We start from the raw sequence: 23,807 nt of genomic DNA, 5'->3' as shown, positions 1-23,807 counted from the left end.
TAACCAGGCCACCTTTTAATTCTTCTTTCACCAAATGGATGGAGCAACTGGAATCTCATGTTAAAGTTGTTTTCCAAACCTGAGGTGGGTTTTGTGGCTCTTCCCTGAACGCTTCACAGTTGATGAAAATTTGAGTTCTGGACACCAGGACTCGTACTACAGGCTACTAGCAGTAGTACCTCTGAGGGAGACACAGATAGTATAGCCTCAGGCAGTCCTTGACGTGTTCACCTCGACGTGTTCACCTCATCTTTATACAATCCATGAATCTCAGGAACAGAAGCAACGAACGTTTCTGTTCTTCAGCCTTCCTCTTTGCTTCTGAAGAAACGCTCCCATAGCCAGAATTTAGGGACTGTTCCCGCATCACTTTCCATCTCGAGTTTCATCTCCTGTCGCCATTGGCAGAAGGCTATCAGTACACTCAGAGATCAAATGGAATTGTGAAACAAGATTCCTTCTCTGTTGTCCCATTGCCAGTTTCAGCTTGTACTGTGAAGGTGTGTAAGCTTTTAGGCAATCGTTGTGCATTCATTGCCTCTGTCTGTGTTCATTGGGTTTTACAATACACACACCGCCCTGGAGCAGAAACAGGAGTCTGCTACCCGGTGAGGTAACAGCATGGAGTTTGGAGCCATGGCTGCTAAAATCTCTGCCTGTAGTAGAGCAGCTTCCGTGGGACGGGAGGTGAGGAAGCCTTCCCCAGCCTGCATGAGCTTTGTGTCTAGCTCGTGCCCCTGGGATGGGGCAGCTCAGCTCGCTCTGAGCACTCATCAAGTGTTAACCTGGCTCCTAACCCTGCCTCATACCCTGTCTGACTCCTTTAGGGACTTAATGCTGAAAATCTGGGTACTTGCATCCATAGCCCTCACCAAAGAAAACCCAACTCCAAAAGCAGATCAGAAATAGAAGTACATTTTTAGTAATGATTGAGAACTTTTTAGCTTCAGCTCGTGATTTTAGAACATTCTGATTGCTTGCTTTCTGGAGCCAGTGGAAAACAGCTCATAACTGCAAACCACTGATGTGGTCAGGCACTATTATCTTCCTTTACCACAAACTCCTCTCATGTTCTGTACTGGAGGAGGCAACAGTAATTAATTTCATCTGCAGGCGAGAATCCTTAGTGGTATTTTGTACACCTTGGTGCGAGTGGTGCTAGTTCTGTCACCTTGCAGATTGTTCTGTAACTTGAGAAGGCAAATTTCCAGGTATTTCGAAGCAGTGGTGCATTCATGGGTAATCATTCACCTATAACCTTAATTGATTTATATATTTAGATAAAGGAAAAATCCTTTCATGATGTTAAATTAACGTACTTGTTTCTTCTTCTAGAAAACAGAACTGAGAATTGATGACTTGGCTCAAAGACTGCTAGGAGAAGATGGCCCTGGAAAGCGAAGGAATTCTGAATTCTTACAGAACCTCAGGATCTGGGATGATGTTCCTTCTGTTATAGTAATATTTGTACTACCTTTGAGCTGAACATTTAAGAACTAACATTATTGATACTTGAATGATTCGCTGCTCCTAGGTTACGAATAAATTCAGTAACTCCATCCTTAAAACCACACGAACATTAATTATTTTGGAACTTGCTCGTGGATGGGCCTTTAGTAATTACTAGTCTTGCTGATGTCAGATAATGGAGAAAATATCTTTGTAAAAGAATAAGTTAATAATACGTAAAGCTGTCACTTCAGTATAGAAATAATGTTACAATCAAAATATCCTTACCTGTTTTTCCACAGGTTTACATACTACAAGATGAAAGCACTAATGAAGTATGAATTCAATACCTTGTAAGCTGTTGGAAAAATACAATATAGCTCTTAGGAATTCAGCTGGTTATTTTTGCTGCTAAACCAGTGTGAGACAAATTTCCTTGTAAATTGATCAGAAATGAAGTGGGATGCTTCAGTTATCCTTTAAGATTGTAAAGGAGGTTTTTGAATTGTTATGTCTTGGAAATTGGAGCTGTTAGTAACAGAGGGATTGTCAAACACAAGTTTGCAAGTGGCGTGATCCATCTAAAGCAAGGGATCCATCTAAAAAGGCTGCACCTTATATTTTTAATTTTCATAATTGTATTCTTGTTGACAACAGTTTGTTTTAACTGAAATAATGCATAGTAGAGGCACAAGGTGCTTCAAAATGAGATGAAAGCCAGCTCTGTAAGTATATCTCTGAGATTTTACAAAGCTCTGTGCATTTTAAGTTTTCTTCTGTCAGTTTATGTCAAATTGAAAAAAAGATCTTATCTATCCCTTATCTGTTGTACACTCTTCCACGCTTACATTAAGAAAAATATTAGTTCTGCTATATTTCCCTCTTATTCTTCTACTTTCTTTCAAAACAAAACTTTTAAGCTAATTTTGGTACCAATTCTTTTTCTTTAATGGAGTATTTATTAACCAGGATACAGCCAGAGTTGTGCATATGTAGATAGATCAATGCATATGTAGCTAAATTGTCCAAATTTCTGGGAAAGAGAAGTGCACTAAAATTAAACTTGACAGAAAATGAAGACATTCATTTGCTATAAAGAAATAAGCCATCACATAACCTGTGCTTAAGATTTGAATCTTTAGAAATGTCACCGTATTATTGATGCACTTTCATTCTCCATCTGCACTAAATATTGCAAATCATTCTTGAGGACAGCTATTTTCTGTCCTTCCTGAAAATCTTTTTATAGTTTGAAAAGCATTTTTACAGCTATACTGTAAAAAAAAAAAAAAAAAAAAAAGAAAAAAGAAAGAAAAAAAAATACCACAGAATTTAATGTTTGTCTTACTGGGGCAATTATAATTTAAAGTCTTTTTTTTTTTTTTAATAGTTATTTTTCCTTATTCTGATTTTCTTCTTGTAAAGCTGAATTTTGAAATAAAACGATCAGAACATCTGTGAAGACTGCTGTAGTGATCGAAAAGTTTCATCTGCCAGAGGTCAGTTTTGGCATGAGATGTACTGAAAACTCAGGTTTGAACAAATCTTATGCTGGAAGGGAAGTTCTACTGTGACCTGAAGCCATTGTGCCTGTAGCTTAAAGTCCTCAGAGTGATCGATTTAATAAAAAACCAACAAATTCTTATATGGGAAGGATGCTCTAGCTTGAAGGTCACTTAAAAACCACACAAAACTGGTAAACCCTGAAGCAGCACGTCTTCTGACAGGATGAAGCACCGCAGAGTGCCTCTCCCAGTTGATAACCGTGTTACGTGTAGGTGTCCAGCTTCTAGAGATGGTACAGACATTCCCAAAGGTACTTAACCGTTAACTTCCCACTGAAATAAATGTAGGCATGTGTTATCTGTGTTATTTATTAATGTTTCAATAAATCAATCCTTTAATATTTTGTATTTAATCTTGAATTTTCTTAATGGCTGGTAAATGCTGCACAGTGCTTTGGTGGTGCAGAACTCGTTGGCTATGTGTTGAAGCAGCAGCTGCGGTCTCAGGGCTGTAACAAAAAACAACATCGCTTCTGCAGCTCTTCACTTGTGACTCCTGCCAGGGCCTCAGCGGGTACAAGCACCTAAAGGTCACTGTAACTGGTGGCCTGGTGCAACTTGGATGGATTTCTAGTTAGCTGATAGTGCATCATAAAGGTAAGGGGGAGATATTTGTCCTTTGCCAGAGGACCAAGAGAGCTTTGACTTGGAGATGGTGGCATCAGGAGAGCACTAGCACATGTTGTGCTAGCTGCTACTCACCTCAGAAGGGCTGGCAGGCAGAAGGGTTTTGCCTGGCTCTAGGAACAGCTGAACACCTGCTGCACTGTTGAAGCAAAGGTGCAGCAAACGTCCTGCAGCAAATCCAACTTCAGCTCAGAGGACAGGCTTGTTGAAAACACAAAGGCATTCCACTGTGTGAAGCATTCAGTCAGGGACTCTAAAGAGAGGCAGTTCTTTCTTTTTTTTTTTCCATTTACATGTAACATGAATGCTTTTTAAGATGTTTTCTTAAGATGTTAGTGCAGAAGCTTTTGCTTCCTCCTTAACACTACTTCCCTACTGATTCTCAGGATCTTCACTGGGGTGGGGAAACAGGGATGGGTTCCTTTGCGTAAAAACAGGCACCTGCTCCCCTGTACACACCTGAGAGAGGGCCAAGAGCATAAGGCCTCTTTAAAGACAAAAATACAGAAGTAGGCAAGAGCAGGACTGCAGTATTTTATTATTTTATACACATACACACACACACACACACGAAACTGTGCAAAGTATTTTTTTTCAAAATTTCTGTAGACAGAAAAAAATAGTTTACTAGAAGAGTAACCAAACGTGAAACCTGAACATGCTGGAACAGGAGCTTACCAGCTCGGGAACACATCGGTATTTCAGTGCTTGGGCATCCAAAACTTGTGCAGTGTTCAGGCAAGCCTAACAGCAAGTTAGTGGTAATTATTGTCCAAGAGTGCTATTTCTGTGGTAAAAACTGTAAAGATCAGGGATTATCACTTCTCCAGCTGTGTAGTAGCAGGTCAACTGTCCTCCGGGATATCCTGGATGCTACAGTTTGTATGTCCATTAGGCACATAAAGCGTACGCCTTCCACGACACCAGGTCAAACACTCCAGCTGTTAAAAAGGATAGGCCAGAGCTTCTAGGGGCCAAAATTTTGTTCCAGCTTACACAAATAGTTGTAATTGATTACTAATGGGAAGAAGCTTTAAAGCACTTTCAGCTACATTTGATTACAACTCTTCGTGTTTTTCCTGGACTATTTTAAAAGTCAAGCAGAAAGTGTGGAGAAAAAAGTGGCATTAAGGGTTAACAAGGAGGTTCTCTGAGATGATGCATGAAAACGCATGAAAAATACATCTAGGATACGCCTTTTTATAAAGCAAAAAACCCCACCACACATATAATATTCAACTCCAAGTTTGCTATGAACAGGGTAAATACAAGATATCGAAGAGAATGGGGAATTAGTAACCTTCAGTGCTAATTGTACACAGTTTAACAGGTGAAGACAGCAGCGGACATATGCTGCATTTACAACTATCTAACATTAAACATGCTGATTCGTCAGCTGGCTTATTTATGGTCTACAGGATTTATGGGTTTGTATTGCATTTTAGAACTATGGTAGAAGAACCATAATTTTATTTTAGAAGGTTTGAGGTTAAGAGCAAAAGGGTAAGTCAATACAGCTCTTTATGCACAGTGTTTTGGTGCTCTGCATAGTTACATTTGCATTAGATTACTTAGTCTGACTTCTGGGTGGTTCTGTAGCTCCTGGCAGTTGGTTAGGGAAAGTTTAGATAGAAGCTTACTTGACTTCTGCAGCTGATTAAGAATTATTTCAAGGAGTTAGAGGCTATTTGTCTTTAAGATGTCATACCACTGTAACTACTCCCCATAGGTATGCGCTATATACACACTATACTGAAAAATGGGAACAGTCTGTAACCATTTGTAAGGGTCTGAACAACAGTTGTGGTGCTCAATTTGCATGATTTCCACAGTTTTAGGGAGTATTTTTCTCAGCATGAAACTGACATTCATTCCTGTAAGACTGGTTTAAGAAAACTAAACTGAAAAAACAACAAACCCACACACCACATAAATTGCATAGTAATTATTTAAATCAAGGATATTTCTTTTTCATTTTAAGGATATATGTATTCCAACTATACACAGGAAAAACTTGTGTTTTCAGTAAAATGGCAAGCTAATGAACTTCTGATCATTCAAAGAATGTCATCTATGGATCCTGCTACAGTAATGTATTGTATTGATTTCCTTGCACATTTTCATGTAGCATCACTTTCAGTAAGATTCAACAATTTAAAAGTCTTCAGAAACTTAAGTCTGTCACGAAGAGAGTGAGAGTCACTGTATGTTGGACACAGCCTTCCACGATTCTATTTCACTACGCAAAGCACCAGCTCTAGGCATGATAAACACTGAGCCATTAAGAATTAGCTCCTTAGGTCTTTTGGAGAACTCCACTCCCCCCACCAGCCCCATGCCTTTCCCAAGCTATCTGAAAGGAAAGCAGGAAGCCTGATGATGGAAATCTGAGAAAACACTGCTCGCTGAATCTTGTCTTCCAAGAAGCAGGGCAGTGAAGAGACAACTTAATTCACCTGCATGAAGGGTCAACTCAGGAAATTCAGAAGTCATTTAGCAAAAGTTTGCAAAATGCCTGGCTTCTGGTATATGGCCACTGGCCGGCACCACTGATCTTAATTTAAGAACTACAAACCTGAAAAATAAATCTGCAGGAAGTTATCTGAGAAAGCAATACCTACAAAAGAAAAATATTAAAGAAGATAATTTAAACAGAATTACCTACACACAACCCTTTAAGATTTCAGAAACGCAAACTGTGTTACATTTTAAGAATATATTTAAATAAGCTTCCCTCTAATTAGAATATACAATACTGAATATACATTTTAACTCAAATTCTTGTGAAATCTCAGATCCGGTTGAGAGTTTACAAAACAGTCTGTTAATTTGCAACACATTATAGTCTTTAACATATAGCAGCTTCAGTATGAGTAATACTTCACTTGTTGGCCAACACTCAAGTGTGTTTTGTTTTCTATCATCCGACATGCCCAAACACTCAGCATTTTCTATTTAAAACAAGTAATTGCTAAAATGTAGGCCGTTCTGTCCATCTTCCTACAGCATCAGCTGTTACAAGGCAACAACTTAAACAGCATTTGTCTAACAGAATGGGCTCAACTCGACTTCCCCTACACCATTTGTCCAGGGAAGGATAATTACCAGCAGAACTGCCGTCAATCTTTACTGCACTACACGTGCCATGTATATACAGCTGAGTTAACTTTGATCAACGCCGTCTTAACCCTTCTGGAGGTAAGGCAAACAGAAATAAGACATTTCAATGCTGCAGTAAGGTTTCAGTTGTCCACTGTGAACAGAAACAACGGTTTTGCACAGTGGTCAGAAGACAAGTCCCAAGTAGTCGGTATAGCGAACCACCACCAGGTAAGTTACATTTAGATACAATGAGCATAAATTTATGTCCTTTCCCGGTTACTGTAAAATAACTTCCCACATCCTAGTCACAATTACTCATTGCTATTAAAAAAAGCTCCCACTTTTGCCAAGGCAAGCGTTACTACCCCTAAAAAATACAACACTCCGGCCTCTCAGTAAGGTGCAGTGACATATGAAGTAGCAAGGCGGAAGCTAAGTTTCATACAGTAGTTTCACTTCAGAATACAATAATAAAAGCAGACTGGTAACTTAAAACACTCTAAATTTGTCAAGGACACTTGGTTAAGAACATACTAGTGTTACGGAACAATCTGAAAGTGTGCAAATAACACGGAGAGTTCAGTTATCTTGGTGCTATAGGCTAAATCCAGACACAGTCAGGTGCTGAGCGTTATTCCTAGCCTCAAAGTACGAGGTATCAGTTTCATCATTGGGCTGAGGGATGAACGGCATCGTTTGATTCTGTAGATTATCCCAGTCTACTCCATGAAAGAGGGGGTGAGGTTTCAGTTCTGAAATAAATGTTTTTATAAGCATTAGAAACTTCCTTCTGCCTTACTGTCTAACATCCCCCCCTTTTTTTTTTTTTCTAAATTCAACACAAGTGCAAGTTTTAATTAGATATTGGTTACCCCCAACAAACACAGAGTGGGGTAAAGTTTTCACAATAGAGCACCACACAAACTTTAAGCAACACTTCAAAGTCAGTTTCTAGTTTTGTGTAAATCCTGTGCGGAGTAAATGTGTGGGAGCCAGTCCTACCCTTCACCCCAGACCACCCACCTTTTGCTATCCCATGGAATAGCCCTTTTCTGCTTTGTACAGTCCCCAAATCATAGCTTTCTACCATCAGCTCAGGGGGATACAAACCTACGTTTATCACCTGTACCCACAGACACCAAAAGCTGTCAGAAAAAAATAGGACAGGTAAGAATCGCATTTAGGAGGTGGAAGTTTGCTCAAGACAAACACTCACTACAAACTTTAAGTCCATACCGCTGGCTTTTAGCTGTTAGGAAGTTGTTAGCTGTTAGAAAGTGTCAACCCTTGCTTACCATTCCTACATTTCCTGATCAAATAACATGGCATGATATTAAAATTTATTATAGACAAAAGACAAGATAGCAGAGGGTTAGTCTTCTAACTCCTAATTGATTCAGCTACTACACTCACATTTCCGAGAACTTTAGACTGGAATAAACCATTATGTCATCTAAATATAAGTTTGTAGGCACCACAGGCAGTTAGATTTTACCCTATTACCCAGGCTAAGGACAATAAATTAAAATACACTCAAGACAATAGATGCTTTTTGGCGGTCATTAAAAGGCCAGAGAATTCCCTGTGACATTATGAGCCTCATTTGTAAATGTGTTCCTACTCTAATTTGTACTGGCTTTATTTCAGCTCTTAGCCTTTAGTCTGAGTAACCATTTCCATAATGATTTGTTCTCCAGCGATTCCTTTGGCAATTCTCCAAGATTTTGTCCCCTTCCTAAAATATCTCACCCTATAGGTTTCCTTCCCTGTTATCAAATTCATATGAAATATATTCCCTGTTACAACTGCAAGTGCTTAAGTCCCCATATAAGGGAAAAATATACCATATACAAAGTGCATCTTGTAAACAACTCTGCCTTCCCTGTGCATTCAAAGATAGCCTGGTTCTTAAGAAAAAAAACTATTGAATTATCTTTTGAAGGATGCTTCTCTACCGAACTAGAGAAACCTTGATTAAAAGCCTAAAATCAGTTTTGTCTAAATCCCCCAAGCAGATGTTATTGAACTGGAAAACAGAGTGAACTTTAGTATGTCAAATACTGAACATCCAAAGAAAAAAGTGTTAAAAAACCCACCCCAACCTCCCCCAAAACTTTCCTCCTTCAAAAGGAAATACAGAAAATATCCCAACTTGCTAAGTATTCTGGCATTATATATGAACCTTAAGCAGGCAATAAAATTTATTGATGTAAGTTTCAATAGGAGGACACCACGTTGAAAATTTTAATTAGTTATAAAGAACACAAACAAAGTTTAATACTAACCCTTCAGTCCAGCTCTCTTAGCACTATCAATTGTTAGAAGAATATCTATTGCATTTTGGGCATTATCAGACAATTTTTCTTCACCCTCTGGCCAGGGAATATCTACAAAGATAGAGATAAGTAAGTAACTCAAACCATACAACAAACTTTGAAAAAAACAAAAACAAAAAACAACAACACATTATCCAATTACTGAAACAGATTACCTCTTTTCAAAATGTTTTGGAAGACTTGTGTTGGTGTTTCATCATTAAAAGGTGGAATTCCAGTCAGAAACTCAAACAGACAAACTCCAAGAGCCCACCAGTCTACAGCAGCACCTGAGTGAGAGAAATTGAGGCTGTTACCATTAAAACTATTTTCATGTATTTGCAAGCATATGAAGATTAGCCACAGCAAAATTTGAAAGTGTTTGTATCCTGCAAAACTTCTTGGAAATGAAAGAAGAAAAGATTGTCAACTTCTTGACAATTATGCAGAAGATAAAAAGTATTAAAGGGCTTCTTTAAAGTCACCCTGATCCTTAATTCCTCACAGCTAATGCCAGGGTTTACTGATAATAACAGGGGTGCTGATTCAATTATCAGCTCTTCAACATAGAATTCAGGAGCTGACTTCTCCACAAGCTGCTTTTTTTTTTTTTTTTTTTTGACAGGAGAAAGTTGTCTTAGATAACTCCTCTAGTGTCTAGATGAACACTTCATGTTGTAACCCCATAGCTTACTCTCAGTTCTTTGAGAACATTCCAAGAATTCAGAGTTTTAACTTAATTTTCATTTGCCTAAATTTATGCCAAAAATATTGAAGGCAGCTTGCAGGGACGAGGCAGCATGTGAAAAACTGGAATTACTTTCCATCACGCTGAAGTTGATTAGGGCAATGTGTAATTACTAGTACTCTCTCTCTCCTTTGTTATTAAGTATTTTTTCCAAGTTCTGGATTTTATAAAATTAAACCATTTAAAAACAGGCAGGCAAAGCAGTCCCAAACACCACTGCATGCGCTGTAAGCTTTCTGCATCTTTAGGCTGTGCCTATACCACTGTATAAAGAGCAGATGCCAAGCCTGCAGCAAAAAACTGAAACAAAATTAAAGTGTAAATTTTTAAAGCTTTTGTTTTGTTACTAAAAAAAAAAAAAAAAAAAAAAAAAAAAAAGCATTCTCAGCCATTTCAAAATGACTACTTGACTAAGTTTAGAAGTGCTGGAAACTGTGTAATTAGTAATAATGCACTTTTAGCAGCTTTTAACAGCAGTTTGGGTGCCCCACCAAGCTAAGCACATCAAAGCAGTGAGATCACATCCATTGGTGTTAGAGGTATTTGGATGTTCAAATAAAAAAACTCCCAGCTTAGTCAAAATTTAATAAGATCACAACTCTGAACAAAGAAGGCAGGCAGGTTTCAGTAGCACTTTTCTACCTCCTTCCCCAAGTTTAGCTAAAGATACTACATCTACTACTATAACCTTGCCAAGTCATTCCCATCAATACTTGAAGACAGGAATAGAAATACCAGGCCTGAAGTATCTGAGAGTTCTTCACATACACAAACTGATTCAGACTGACTGTACTAAGTGAAAAGGAAACAAGGAAAGTATCTCTGGTTTATTTCCTGTTACACAAGGTCTTCAACAATGCTGACATTACTCCTGAAGTCTAGGCTCACATGTGATTTCTGATAGCATAATCAGCACTACTGGCGATTCCTGGATCTTTTGTGAAGGCACCACACATTATGTGAAGTGCACATCGGATGTAACTTTCTACAGAGAGACACTGTTCACCCGAACAGTTTTCTCAGAAATTGTGATCTACTCATACTTTGACTGTTCAGAGTTGCACTGAGCTTTCCTTTTCTATGCAGTACACAGCAAACTCACCAGAGATCAGAGTCCCTGCATATGAAAAGACAATGAAGCAAGAAAACATTACAATTATTGCAAAAAACCCTAACAAAAAAAGCATATCAAAGAATATCAAGTGTAACTCAAAGTTTGTTTTTATAACTTGGTGACTCAACAAAACTAAAGTTAAAACTAGATTTTCTACTTATAACTTTGATGCGTTACAAAACTATTTTAAGATCACAACTTGGTTTACAAGTCAACTTGCAACCGAGTTCTGCTGTGTCCAACTATTGCGTATATACATTTCCAACTATTATCCAGTTTTAATACCCACCAAAAAAAACAGGATTCCTAAAGGGAAGCAAGAACTACCATGTGGGTTTAGTAATTTTCTTCTTGTTACAGTCAAATTTGTTGAGTCTGTTAAACCTTTTCATGGAGTTTTAGTTAATGTATGTCAGCTGCATACCTCAGGGCTTTACAAAGAATGTTGACCTCAATGGAGATCTGATAGTAATATCAGTATAATTTCCCTGAAACTGTTAACTTTATAAAAAAAAAAATGTGAAAAAATCTAAAAGTATATTTACAATTAGAGTTTGTTTCCATCTCAAACATACAGGTGTACTCAGGGATATTTTCGTTGTTGTTAGTGACTCAAGCATTATTTTAGACTTTTTGTTGATCTTAGTTGAGCTCAAGATTCGAGCCAACAAAATCTGTGCACTTTAATGCTGTGCTATTTCATTTTCTTATAGTATTTTGCAGGAAATATTCAATGGCTACTACTGTCTACTTTTATGGAAAATCCTGCTAGAAATCCTGAATTTCACAAAGTCACTCAATTCAAGAATAACTGATTTTAACACAACTTTATAAACTTGTCTGAATGCACATAACACTTCAGAATCAACAATGTTGAATACAATGAAAACAATTGTAAGGTTAATCCTTTCATATTAAATTTACTATTTTTTATTTTTTTTTTTTATGAATCTCTAAGTACAGGAATCACAACTTGCTCGTTCTGACTAAGCAACATAAAGGTTTCAGGCTGCCTAAGCACGGTTTCCAATACATCAGATTACCAGGTAGGACCATGCCAGATAGTCCAAACCTTCAGTCATGAAAAAAAAATGAAGGAGCTGCTGAGGCAAACAGCCATCAGTGTTTGCAGAAGCTAAGCACTAGCTTAAAGAATTCACTCTTGTCCTACTTGACAGGTTCAGAGCTCTACATTTCTAAGTCTTTAGATATGTTACCTTTTTATGGATTTACAAAATCCATGGCTTTTTTGTCTTACCATGAGGCTTTGTCAAAAGCAGCTCAGGTGCCAAGTAGTCTGGGGTCCCCAGGATGCGTTCACCTTCTACTGGGGCAGCTCCTCTTCTCACACTCTTTGGGGTCCTAAATGGCGTGCCAGCATCCCCCTGAAGAGGTGTCTTAAAACAGGCAAAAAGAAAATTTTGTACGTCAAACCAAACTTCAACTCCTACCTTCAGGTTTAGAAAAGGCTATAACAGTTGAGGATTAAGTTTAAAATCAAGTACATGTTACAAAACGTACATTCCCTGGAAGTGTGTGAAACATGCCCCTATTTCTTTCCCTCAACTATCTTGAAGCATAAGGAATTAAGCATTGCTTTTTCTTCAATAAACTTTTCCCTAAGCTCTTTTCCCAATGTCAAATCCCCAAATAACATCTCAAAGTTCAAGTCCTCTTAACTTTGAATCTGAAAATGAATAATTTACTAAATATATTTTTATAATATATATATAGTCAAAATAACATCCAATTTGAGCACGGTTCCGCAAATATTTCATAGATCTGTAAAATAATGCATGATTTGTTGCCTATTAGAAACACTCAAAATATATTAAATGAGCTGTTCATTCTTCAACCTGTACATCTATGGGATGCATAATGCCTGCAGATGAAATTCTGCTCAGGTTAGACTTAATGACTGTTTAAAGCTACACAAACCTTCTGAAAGTATTTTGGGACATAATTTGAAGAAACACAGACAGGCTAGGAGGTAGGTCAGTAACTCTCCTAGCTGTAAGGCTGACTGCACTGACAGGTACCCACTAAGGCGTGGAGAGACTGTGAAACTATCTTACACAGGCTCTTATTCTCTATTCGTCATTATTCCCTGAATTCTAATATATCTGGTATAGTTTTGGTTCCAGCTTCATTTTTAATACAGTAAAGATCAACTCATAAAGATCAACTATACCATACAGGCAGGCTACAGAATCTACTACTAAACCAGAAAAAAAAGTAATCATTTGGTAGTGATGTTGTTTTAAAAAGCATCATTAAAGTATAAGAAACATATTATCCTACTCAAGCCTGAAGCTAGAGAACTAGGTAATGCCATCTGCTTCTCAGGAGATGAAGTGCACTCTACCCTGACTCCAGTTCAGCTGAACACAAGATAAATTTCATGGTAGATTAAAGTTTTATGCCAAAACAGAAGCAAGCAATTCAGACATGAGAAGTCTTTCCCCAAAATACTATTCTGAATGTCGCTTTTTGTACACAGAATCATTCAACACGCTTAACAGAACTGCTAAAACATTTGATGGCAAAGGCTTTAAAGCCTACATCAGCCTAAGTAACCAGACAAAGGCTTTATAAAGCTATAGGAAAAATAAAACAGGAAATATGAATCAACATACATACTTCTACCTTTCCCACATCTGAGATTCTAACTTATTGCAAGACAATTTATTTGCTACCAATAGGATTAACAGAATCAAAAGAAAAACTTCATAACCTGCAGACAGGTTTCACTGTTGATGAAAAAATGGGTGAAAAAAGGATAAAAAAAAAAAAAAAAAAAAAAGCAGCAGGCACAGTAGCAATTCCTAGCAGCCAAACATCATTCACAGACTGCCTTGGGGTGATGCACAGGAAGAAAAATCAGAAGACATCCCCTTGCCTCAGGAAACCTAAGAATAGCTCACAGAAAGCATCAGTGCTCTAAGAGGTGGATGAGACAGTAGAGCAGGCTTTTTGTACCAGCTCACTGTAAGAGCAAAGGATTTCTCAGAGAGGCAGGCAGATGTGTTGAACAATTTCCAAGCCATGATGTACAGTTATTGCTAAGCTCTCACAGAAATGAAGACTTCAGCCACAAAAGTGCAATGAGTGAAAGCACATCAGCAAAAGCTGTCTTTGGCAGATTACTTCAAAGTACATCAACTTTTCCTTAATTAACAACTTAAAGAATAATTCCAGGTCACTAACGTTTGATGCCCATGCCAAGTTTCTACGTGTCTCCTTGTATACCTGATAGACTCTGTACGGTCTTCCTTTCTGCAGCGGCGTAATAGCTGTTGGATAGGAGCCACTACAAGCAGGTGAAAGATCCATTATGTCTAAGGAAGCCATGCTACACGGCTCAGACACATTGGAGATGTTAATTGGACTATTGTAACTTCGAAAAACAACAGCGTTTTTTTTGAAGAGATTCAGTGTTTTCATCGTCTTTTCTGAAGGAGAAAATAATGTGTCAGGGTAGGTTTCTTCGGTGTGTATTTGGTGATTATCCTGTTCAAGATGTAACACCTTGCAGTCCTGGACAGTATCTGCTTTCTCTCCATTTTCTGAAGCACCTTGGGAGCTAGGTGATGTTATTAGCATGCCTTCTGCTTTTGGTTCCTCAAAGGAGAGGTCTTTAACACTTTTATCCAAATCTAAAAGCTGTTTTTCCAAATGGCTTTCTGTAACAGACATTTCAGGAAGGGATAAATCAGAATCTGCACTCAGGATTCCTAAAGGTTTTTCATCATCAGCACACAAAAAACTTGAGTTCATGTACTCCTTTTTATCCTTTTCATGATTTGCATCCAGATCACACATAAGATTTTTGGCTATATTTGGACTGACTGATTTTTCTGCTCTTTGCTGCCTGCCAATGAAACGATTAATTTCTTCCTTGCTTTTGCAGGTCTCCTGCAGGCACCCATCATCACCGAGCATTAAGGATTCAATTTCTGTTGTCAGACCTGTCCTTTTGTTTGCTGGAAATTCGAAGATCTGACAGCCACGTTTATATTCTGCATTGCTTTTCTTAATGTAGTTAAGCTCCTGACAAGGACTAGTGTCAACTAATTCAAAGCTTCTTTTCACACCTGGTTTTTCAAAAATTTCTTCTTCTTTGATAGGTTTGATACGATCATTCAGGCACAAAGGCGACTGTTGGTAATTGGAAGTTTCTTCTACAGCTTCATTAGTCATCTCTCTTCTACTTGCAGTGAGTTTTTCTTCCCAACTCTTGTTTTCACAAAGACATTTTCTTACTATGCCTTTCACATCCAGTGTGGTCACAGGAGTATCTGTTATATCAGAATGCTCAGTTCCCAGCTTCTGCCTGCTGCCAGAATCATTGCTGCTGATGGGAGAAATAGCAGACTCCAGTTCTTTTTTCTTAAGAATTTTAGTATCTTTGCTATTCAGCAATTCTATATTAGAAAGGAGATCTGACTCGCTGGCACTTGTTTTGCCTTTTGTAGAATGAAGTTCATCTTCAGTTTGCTGCAAACGAGCACATTAAGTTTTGAGTATCAAGAAAAAGAAGATCACAGCATTACAGAAATGTGTCCTTGAAAATACCTTATTTCTACTTTAGTAAAGAACAGCAAGTTAGCAAACATTAGTAGTGGTTATGAAGAATAAGTACTGATAAAAAGCAATACATACTGCATCGGAAAAGAAAACCTAAAAGAACTAGACTAGGGAACAGCTTTCATAATTTGGCTTTTTTGGCTTTAAGGAAGAAATAAGCTCGCTACACTACAATGGAAAATGCAGTGTTTTTAAAAGCCTACAGATAAAGAAATATAGTGATTAAAATTCTATTATTTGTGACTATTTTATCTTAAGCCACAGGAAAGGAAAAAAAACACATCATAGCAGAAAACCCTGCCATGCTACCCTGACTGCCCTGTAGCATGTTATACTCTAGAGACGAAAGGAAAAGGTAGCATTACTACTATTTTGGTAACAAAACTAGAAACAAGGCCTTGAGAAATGGCTAGATAAAATACGTTTAAAACAACTTATAATACTTTGTTTGGCATGATCCATATAGGAATTGCAGCAAGGGGCTAAATAACACCCCAACATTTTCCTTTAGGTCTCATATTTGTCTGTGCAGAATTTCATTAACAGTTTAAAATAAGAAAAAGGATTTTGCATCAGCTATGACTCGTAAGTACTAGTGGGAGGCTAGCTGGTACAAAACCCTTCAGTAATATAAATGGTAAAAGGCTGAAGTGTTCTTTTGTACATTTTTTTCTCCTCTTCAAGATTTGTCTTCTAAAGAAATTCTTCAGCCTGCATGCTGAGATAATAAAACTAGAGGTATACAGTCAGCTTTCAGAGAGCGAGAGCTGGCAGCACTGCCTAACTTACGGGGAATAGAGCTAAACCACTGCCTTCCAGCCAAAGCCTTCTTTCACCCCTTTACAGGAGGTTAAATGGCATTTGCTTTTCCTGTTATATTACATAGGACTACTATTTGCCTAGGGTTAAAAAACAGTAACACTAGACAGATCCCAAACTCCCATTCAACAAGGATTACAACCAGCATTCCTTCTTCAGCAGGAAGACTTCTCTGCAGTTGAAGTAACTGGGGGAAGAAGTAGAAGAGAGGCGCAATACCGCACATAGAAGTACGAGCTGTTTTAGTTTGTAGTGGTAAGATGAAACAGTCCTGACCTCTACACCTCTCTCCCACCTGGGGCTGCTGTAGCATTCTGATTCCACACTTGACAAGTATGTGTGGGACTGACTACTGGCACTGGAGGTACCAAACCTTTTTCTTGACTGAAGCAGAGCAGGAGTTAAACTTCTCACTGGCATCACAGGAGTTAATGGAGAAGTATCAAGACCTTGAGAGAAAAAAAAAAGTATATATAGATATTTATATTGGTATACACACAAACCTTGATCCAAATACACAGACTGTATAAACTAGCTTCACAGTATGTCAAGATTGCTTTAATATTGTTATATTAAATCACTTTCAATTGAAGTACACAAACAGCTGATGCAATTTGTGTAAAGTCCTAAAGACAAATCTTGAATTAAATAGCTGTGCATTAAAAAAAATAATCAAATGATGGCACTAGTAAGTTAACTGAAGAAGTGTTAGTACTTAAGCACTAAAGGAATAGTAGACAACAAGACTATTAGAAACACACCTTTATCAAGTGGGTCCAAACTATTCATGTAGGATTAAAAACCAAAAGACAGATCACGTGATAGCAAAGAGCGTTGCTCAATACACGATTTGGTATATTTACCTGTTTTGAACAGTTTAGCTGAAAGAGGGGTATTTTCCTTTTCTGCTATAGACATGGGAGAATCCACTCCATGTGGACTGTCAGATGCAATACTTGAATTGGGATTGATTGGCATTTTCATTCCAACGGGAGTATACTATCAAACAGGAAGAAACATACTTAGAAGTTAATGGAGCTGGAGCAATGCATCCCAGATTGTCAGTGTAACTTTATACATTCTTTATTAAATTTGCAACGGAGCTTAGCCATGAGCATTTACCCAACTTTTATTTTTAAATCACAATTGGTACTCAGCATTTTGAAATATAGTCCAAGGGAACCACTCCAGAACTTCAAGGTACTGAAAAATATACAGGTCATTCTACCAGCTGGCAGAAGCAGCGTAAGAATAGCCTTACTCTTCCTATTTAAGATAATGAAAATAGAATAACAAAGTACTTCAAAACCAATAAAAATTACTTACAAAACCCAGAGAGCTGATAAGAGACAACAGTTGTCCTGGAGTACGTGAGTAGTCATGTTTTGGCTTTGCCATTGATGGTGTAGTAAGGATATCTATCATGTTTATCTCTACAAATGGATTTGAAAAAATTAAGCAGGTCAGGTTCACATTGACTATTCAGCTCTATTTTCTGCTGCTTGAAAACAGCGTGTTCAGATGCTGAAGCAGTGACCTACAATCTTCTGCTAGACTAGGCTCACTTCTTCACCCTCCTCCTGCACCTTCCATTTATTTGGGTAAGCTCCCAGTTCAGTCCGGAAATTAATATACACAAGGAGTGAGAAACATGCACTGAAGGACAGACATAAGCAGAGATACACCAAGAAAAGGCCAGAATTACTCATTCACTCATTTTCTCTTAGTGGATTTCATAGAAACTTTGAAATCCATATCCCTTAAGAGAAATGGCTCCAGATCATTTTTCATACACCTTTGTCCCAAAGAATAAAAATCAGCCTCAGAGTGCAGTGCACAGAACACTTTACTAGCATGCACTCCGTCAGTACTTACCTACTAAAAATCAGGTATTAGTGTAGTGTTTGGGCTTATTTAATTGAAAGCTGTCTGCTACAAGGATGCAAAACATTCAAGAACACAGAATTGTGTCCAAGAAAACACTAAGAAATACAACCAATAGGATAGGGATAAATCTTACCTCTGTTCAGAGTAACTCTGGAAAGCCCAAAATCTGTCAGCTTTATGTGGCCCTCATTAGAAATGAGCATATTGTCTGGCTTCAGATCCCTGAAGATACGAATATAGTTGCAGTCAGCAAAAAGACGACCAGGCAACATTATGGAAGTCACCCAACCAAAACCACATAGTCCAAAACACTCAGAATTATTGCTGATTCTCAGCAGTAAGGTGCCTCTCAGCCAACAAAAAGTTCCAGTTGAAAGGATACAGCAATAGCTAAAAATGTCTGGCTCTAAATATTGGACAAATGTCTCGGGGCTTGTAATGCCACCATGCGTGTCACATCAGTTGCACATTCCACTACATGGAGGGTTTAATAAGTGCTCTTGATGAGGACTACCACAGCAACATTTACTGTTATGTGTAGCTCCTACATATAAGAACAAGCATGATAAGCAAACCCCTAAAAGAGTTCATGTGTTCTCTGCAGCTCTACTGAGTGCAGCAAAGAACGCTGTCACTACCAGGAGAGCATTCCAGCAGTCCTTGTCCTTTGTCCTATAGTTATGTACTTGCAGTATCCAGAGGGTTCCTGAACTAGCAGGCACTCAAATGACACAGGTAGAAAGGGGTCTTAGCAGGCAGTAAAGCAGTGCTAATACAGGAATGCACTGGGGAATGGAGGGAAGGAGAAAACCGTGTATATTTTTGTACTAATGTCCACGGATAGGTTTTATTTTTGGTGATTTATGACATTGCTGTAACGTACACATGCAAAAACCTTCAGGAAACTCTAGCAAATGAGGCCGCTGTTACTACAGAATGGCTGTCAGTATGTGTTTGAGGGGAAGATGGAGACAAACTCCACTGACATTAAGTTCTCAATTGCAAAACAAACAAACAAAACCCAAACATGTTCTATTTGGTTCTAGCTACTTTGCAGTGGTTTTGCTGAAAGGGATCATAACTTCTTCATAACCAATACATAGTTTGTCTCCAATAAATAGGAAATAGCAGTCTGGATGCATAATGGGCCTGTTTTGCACAGCAATACTTGGCTAACATAAAAGATGGATCAAAACACAACTTTAGTCAGAAATCCATCACTGGCAATGCATGCCAATGATCCCATACTGCCTGAAGAGCAGATTGCAGTTGCAGTCTGCCATACACATTCCACAAAGAACAGATCTGCAGACTGCATGTCACAACTTACACCATAAGAAATATATGATATTACATAACAAGTACAAATAAAACAGGCAGGCATCCTGAATGCATTCATCCTCAGCAGCAAAGTAAAGGCCATACAGTGAGTGAGTAATGACGGCAATTACATTTATTCAATGAAACTCATGATTCATTCTACTTCGAATTAACAATAAATAGTAAACCACAATAACCACCATTGTTAAACTAAAAGAAAAAACATAGTTTACTTACTTTTTATTTTCAAATGATTGAAAAACCCAAACTACCAATTCTTTTTTATTTAAAAAAAAAAAAAAGTTTTACCTGTGGATTATCCCATGTCTGTGAAGATAGTCAAGAGCCAACGCTGCTTCAGAAATATACTTCACAGCCATTTCTTCATCAAAATATCCATAGATATGGAGAAGAGATTTGACATCTCCACCAATAAGGTACTCCATCACCTGCCATACAAATATTTAAATGTAACAATAAAATATGTTTCAAATTTGCAAGTAAAATAAAAAATAGCTTTCACCTCCAGGTGAAAGCTTGTTTCAAAGCGCAGAAGCTCATAGAAGCTTCCCCATGGTAGCTTACTTCATGTTCCCACACAAAGCTTTTTACTTAGATATGACAATATACATTAGTATTTTATACTACTGGCCTAGCTTACTTTCTGTAATAAACTTTTTAATTAACTTCCAGAGGATTTTCAAATTATTTAAAATAATTTGCAAAGCACTTCCATGATACTCAAGGCCTGAACACCCAAACCTGTTTTTAGACATTAATATAGTTCTGCACTCTATTTTCAACACTACCATAGAACACCACAACCAATTATTTACTCACCAAATAGACATTATTAGCTGACTGAAGCGAGTAATATAAGTGCACAACAAAAGGACTTTTACTAAGAGCTAATGCATCCCTCTCTGCCTGGACCTGGTGAACCATGTTTTTATTGATCATGTCTGCTTTTTTCATCACCTGGAGAGGGGAAAAAAAAATAACCAAGTAGATGAATACATTATTTCCCTATGCCAACATGCAGTTCCAATTCATTTAGCTTTATACTTCAAGCTTGCATGTGTATGTCTATATATATAAAGCTGTAGTTTCATATAACAGAATTCTAAGATTGAAGTTATTAGAGAACATTTTTTATTGGTCCTTTTAATTCAGTCTGAACAGAAGTCTGCATACTCCAGAAAATTAGTGAACAGTTTGTATCTGAAGTTCAGCTGCCCTGAGCAGCTTGTCTGCAATATATGCAACTTAGAACCAGGAAAGAATATCCAATACTTAGAAAGAGCATTGCTGACCAAATCTTCCCATCTCTTCTGAGGATGCAATAACTGACCCAAGGCTTGAAAACAGAGTACAACAGTCAGCCATGCTATCTTAGTATCAAGCGAAAGACAGCAGCTGCTACTAGCCTCCCATTCCCAACCCAACTTCACAGAGAACGCAAGTGAATTTGTAGTTGAAGTTTACAATCAAGTCATCCACCAAACATTAGTTTTCTTGGGAAGAATTCTCAAAAGGCAGGCAATTTATGATGAAGAAATAAACTTAACTACGAATTAGGTTCTAGTTCATGCACTGAATTACCCCATTATATATTGATGCTCACTCAATATTAATCTTAAGAAGAGGCATAATAGCACAGTTGATAGGTATTTAAGTATATGTTGAATATTCATTGGAAATTCACCTACCTCCAACATCTTTGGATGGGATATGTATGGTGACATTAAAGCCAATTTAATTTCTCTTCTACATGCCACACAAATTATAGGTTGAGTCCACAGCTATCACCACTATTATTGGATTTGATAATGTATCAGCAAGACCTAAGTGCAATTTGATACCTTCTGCGTAAGCATTAACCTTAATTGTACAGGTATTTAACATATATTTATATTAACATATGAATTTTGTAGCTGTGAGCAATCCATAAGCTTCAGTGTGATACGGATAAAGGATTTACAGAGAAGTTTTTCAGTCATAATACTCATAACAACATTTTGTACGATGCTAAAGCAATGTAATTGAACCACTTTTCATGCAACACAAATGACAGCTGAATCCACACCTACCATCATCATTGAAGTTGATACAAATAAAACCAAAAAGACATATACAGAATGTATCAAATTACATTTATAAAATGTTGACCTTAGTTTTACAAATATTCGGCACACGTAAATGTTGTAGCTGCAATCAATCCATAAACTTCATTGCAACAGCAATTAAGGACTTCACACAGAAGCTTCTGGGTCATAACACATAATAAAATGATGTAAGTAGACGCGCATTGCTTTGAAGTATAAAACTCCTTGTTTTACGCTTGCTTTGTGTGCTACGAGCCTGGTTGTTAACCTTTGACTGCAAAACGAAGTTTTTACGACGGAGAAGCCTGTTTTTTTCACCCTGCGCGCGTTAAAAACGCAACAGCTGGCTTCCTCAGACGTGCCCTCAGCGGGGCCGCCCTGCCAGCTCTGGCAGACCGACACTGCCGGCCGGTGTGCGGGCAGGGGCCGAGCAGCTCCGGGGCTGAGGAGAGCCCCGGGGGCCGCCCCCTCACCTTGACGGCGTACAGCCGGCCCGCCTTGCGGCCCAGGTACACCTTCCCGAAGGCGCCGCGGCTGATGGGCTTCACGATGGTGAACTCCTCGATGGAGGGCGGCCGGGGGACCTCCACGCGCCTCGGGCCGGCGGCGGGGCCGTTACCGTCGCCGTTATTGTCGTTGTCCTTGTCGCTGCCCGGCCGCGCCTCAGCCGCCGGCTCCCCCATGCCCATGGCGTCCCGCGCCCATTCGAAATGGCGGCCCGCCCCGTGACGTCACCGCGGGGAGGCGGCTGTAATGGCGGCCGTAACAGCGGCCGTAATGGCGGCTGGGGCGGGGTGAGGCGAAGCGAAGCGAAGCGGCTGAGGGTGGTGCTGTGGGCAGCGACCTCTCTGTGGCGGCCGCTGCTCTGTTGGCCCTGCTCGAATCCGCCTCGCCGGCGTCCGCTGCTAACAGACTTTTTTAGTTTTGCATCTAACCACAGGGAATGGTTAATAAGGGGTTGTGAATGGTTAACAAGTGGTTGTAACTGGCAGGAGCTGAATAAAGTTGGCTGAAACGCTCTTTCAGGGTTTCACAGAATCATAGAATTGTCTAGGTTGGAAGAGACCAACCTCTGACCTAACACTAACAAGTCTTCCACTAAACCATATTGTTAAGTTCAACACCTAAACGTCTTTTAAAGACCTCCAGGGATGGTGACGCCACCACTATCCTGGGCAGCCCATTCCAATGCCTCACAACCCTCTCAGTAAATAAGTTTGTGAGCGCTGTGTCGGTGCCTGCATTTTGGAGTTATGGGTACCTGTAACCATCTCTAGCTGGACCTAGTGTCTTGTAATCTCCTCGTTATATAGCCTTCCTGGTTTTATCAGAAGCACCCCTTGAAAATTTACTCATTTTCATATATAGCAATTGGAAAAAAAAAAAAAAAAAAAAAAAAACCCACCCCACTCTGTTCTGTTATTTGGTGCTGTGGTTTTTGTTGCTGTTCGCTTGCTTGTCTTTTAATGAAAATTCATCATGACAAACTGTCAAAGGTCATTGTTAGTCCATGTAACTGATTTCTATCAGTTTCTGATTTCCATCTAGATTTCTCATTTGGAAGTAGGTTGGTACTTGGAGGAACAGGTGTCCTCTGGATTTCTGTGGGGCGCTAAAGGTGTAGGAATTTGAATGCAGTGTGACCCATGAAGGAATTGGAAGGTAATACTTATTTAGAAAGAAACAATGGATTTTGGTCCCACATGCTCATTTTCAGTTATGCTTCATGCATGTGTTTTCTCATACTTGCATATTGGCAAGCAGCAAGAGTGAAGTGGTGCAGTTAGGATCACTTGTGTGCAACAGCACGCTGCCTGTCAAATCCCCCCTACCACTGCTGAGTCTTTGCTGTTTCTTGGCTTCCTCTGGACTGCTGATGACAAACTGCTTTCTGGGCAGCTTTTCTATAGTCAGGAACTACTATGTTGTGATCTGTTGTCTCCCTCCAATTCTTGTTACTTCAGCTTCCATTATCCTCAGGCAGGGTTGCCATGTGTTTGTTTGCTTATCTCCATCGCTACGTTCTGCCTTCCTGTTGTGGCAGTAGGAACGGGAATAGCATATGCAATGCACTGTGACCTTGTGGCCACCCTCCTGTTATCAGAGGATGGCCTTCTGACAAGCCATCTGTGATATAGCCTTATCAGAGCAGAGGCCTTCTGCTCTTAG

At 38.8% G+C, this 23,807-nt stretch overlaps 2 protein-coding genes across 3 annotated transcripts in view; one reads left to right on the top strand and one right to left on the bottom strand.

Moving 5' to 3' along the window:
• The window catches only part of ACBD5 (acyl-CoA binding domain containing 5), a 29,693-nt gene extending 26,788 nt beyond the window's left edge, over positions 1–2,905 (top strand). For both annotated transcript variants that reach the window (XM_082754387.1, XM_082754388.1), the window contains one exon: positions 1,336–2,905. In XM_082754387.1, the coding sequence (XP_082610513.1) occupies positions 1,336–1,348 (13 nt within the window). In that variant the 3' untranslated portion in view covers positions 1,349–2,905. The remainder of the gene's footprint in view (positions 1–1,335) is intronic.
• A 3,146-nt stretch (positions 2,906–6,051) lies between these two features.
• On the bottom strand, positions 6,052–22,301 carry MASTL (microtubule associated serine/threonine kinase like). Its single transcript, XM_082755428.1, has 12 exons — positions 22,112–22,301; positions 20,374–20,511; positions 19,843–19,982; positions 18,347–18,435; positions 17,653–17,759; positions 17,190–17,325; positions 16,603–16,775; positions 14,170–15,417; positions 12,179–12,317; positions 9,235–9,348; positions 9,029–9,130; positions 6,052–7,495 (listed from the first exon to the last, which is right to left on the bottom strand). The coding sequence occupies exons 2-12, from the start codon at positions 20,506–20,508 to the stop codon at positions 7,338–7,340; spliced, it is 2,541 nt and encodes an 846-aa protein (XP_082611554.1). The 5' UTR covers positions 20,509–20,511; positions 22,112–22,301; the 3' UTR covers positions 6,052–7,337.
• Positions 22,302–23,807: the final 1,506 nt, after the last annotated feature.

This window comes from Aythya marila (genome assembly GCF_965140915.1).
Source record: "Aythya marila genome assembly, chromosome: 2".
NCBI classification, from domain to species: Eukaryota; Metazoa; Chordata; class Aves; order Anseriformes; family Anatidae; genus Aythya; species Aythya marila.
Note: the sequence above shows the minus strand (reverse complement) of the source record. Positions and strands in the feature narration are given on the sequence as shown.

Coding starts and splice junctions, on each gene's coding strand:
- MASTL (XM_082755428.1), bottom strand. CDS start 20,508: ATGAAAAAAGCAGACATGATCAATAAAAACATGGTTCACCAGGTCCAG. Junction 18,436..19,842: donor AGACATGGGATAATCCACAG/GTAAAACTTTTT, acceptor TCGTATCTTCAG/GGATCTGAAGCCAGACAATA. Junction 16,776..17,189: donor AGCTAAACTGTTCAAAACAG/GTAAATATACCA, acceptor TTTTCTCTCAAG/GTCTTGATACTTCTCCATTA.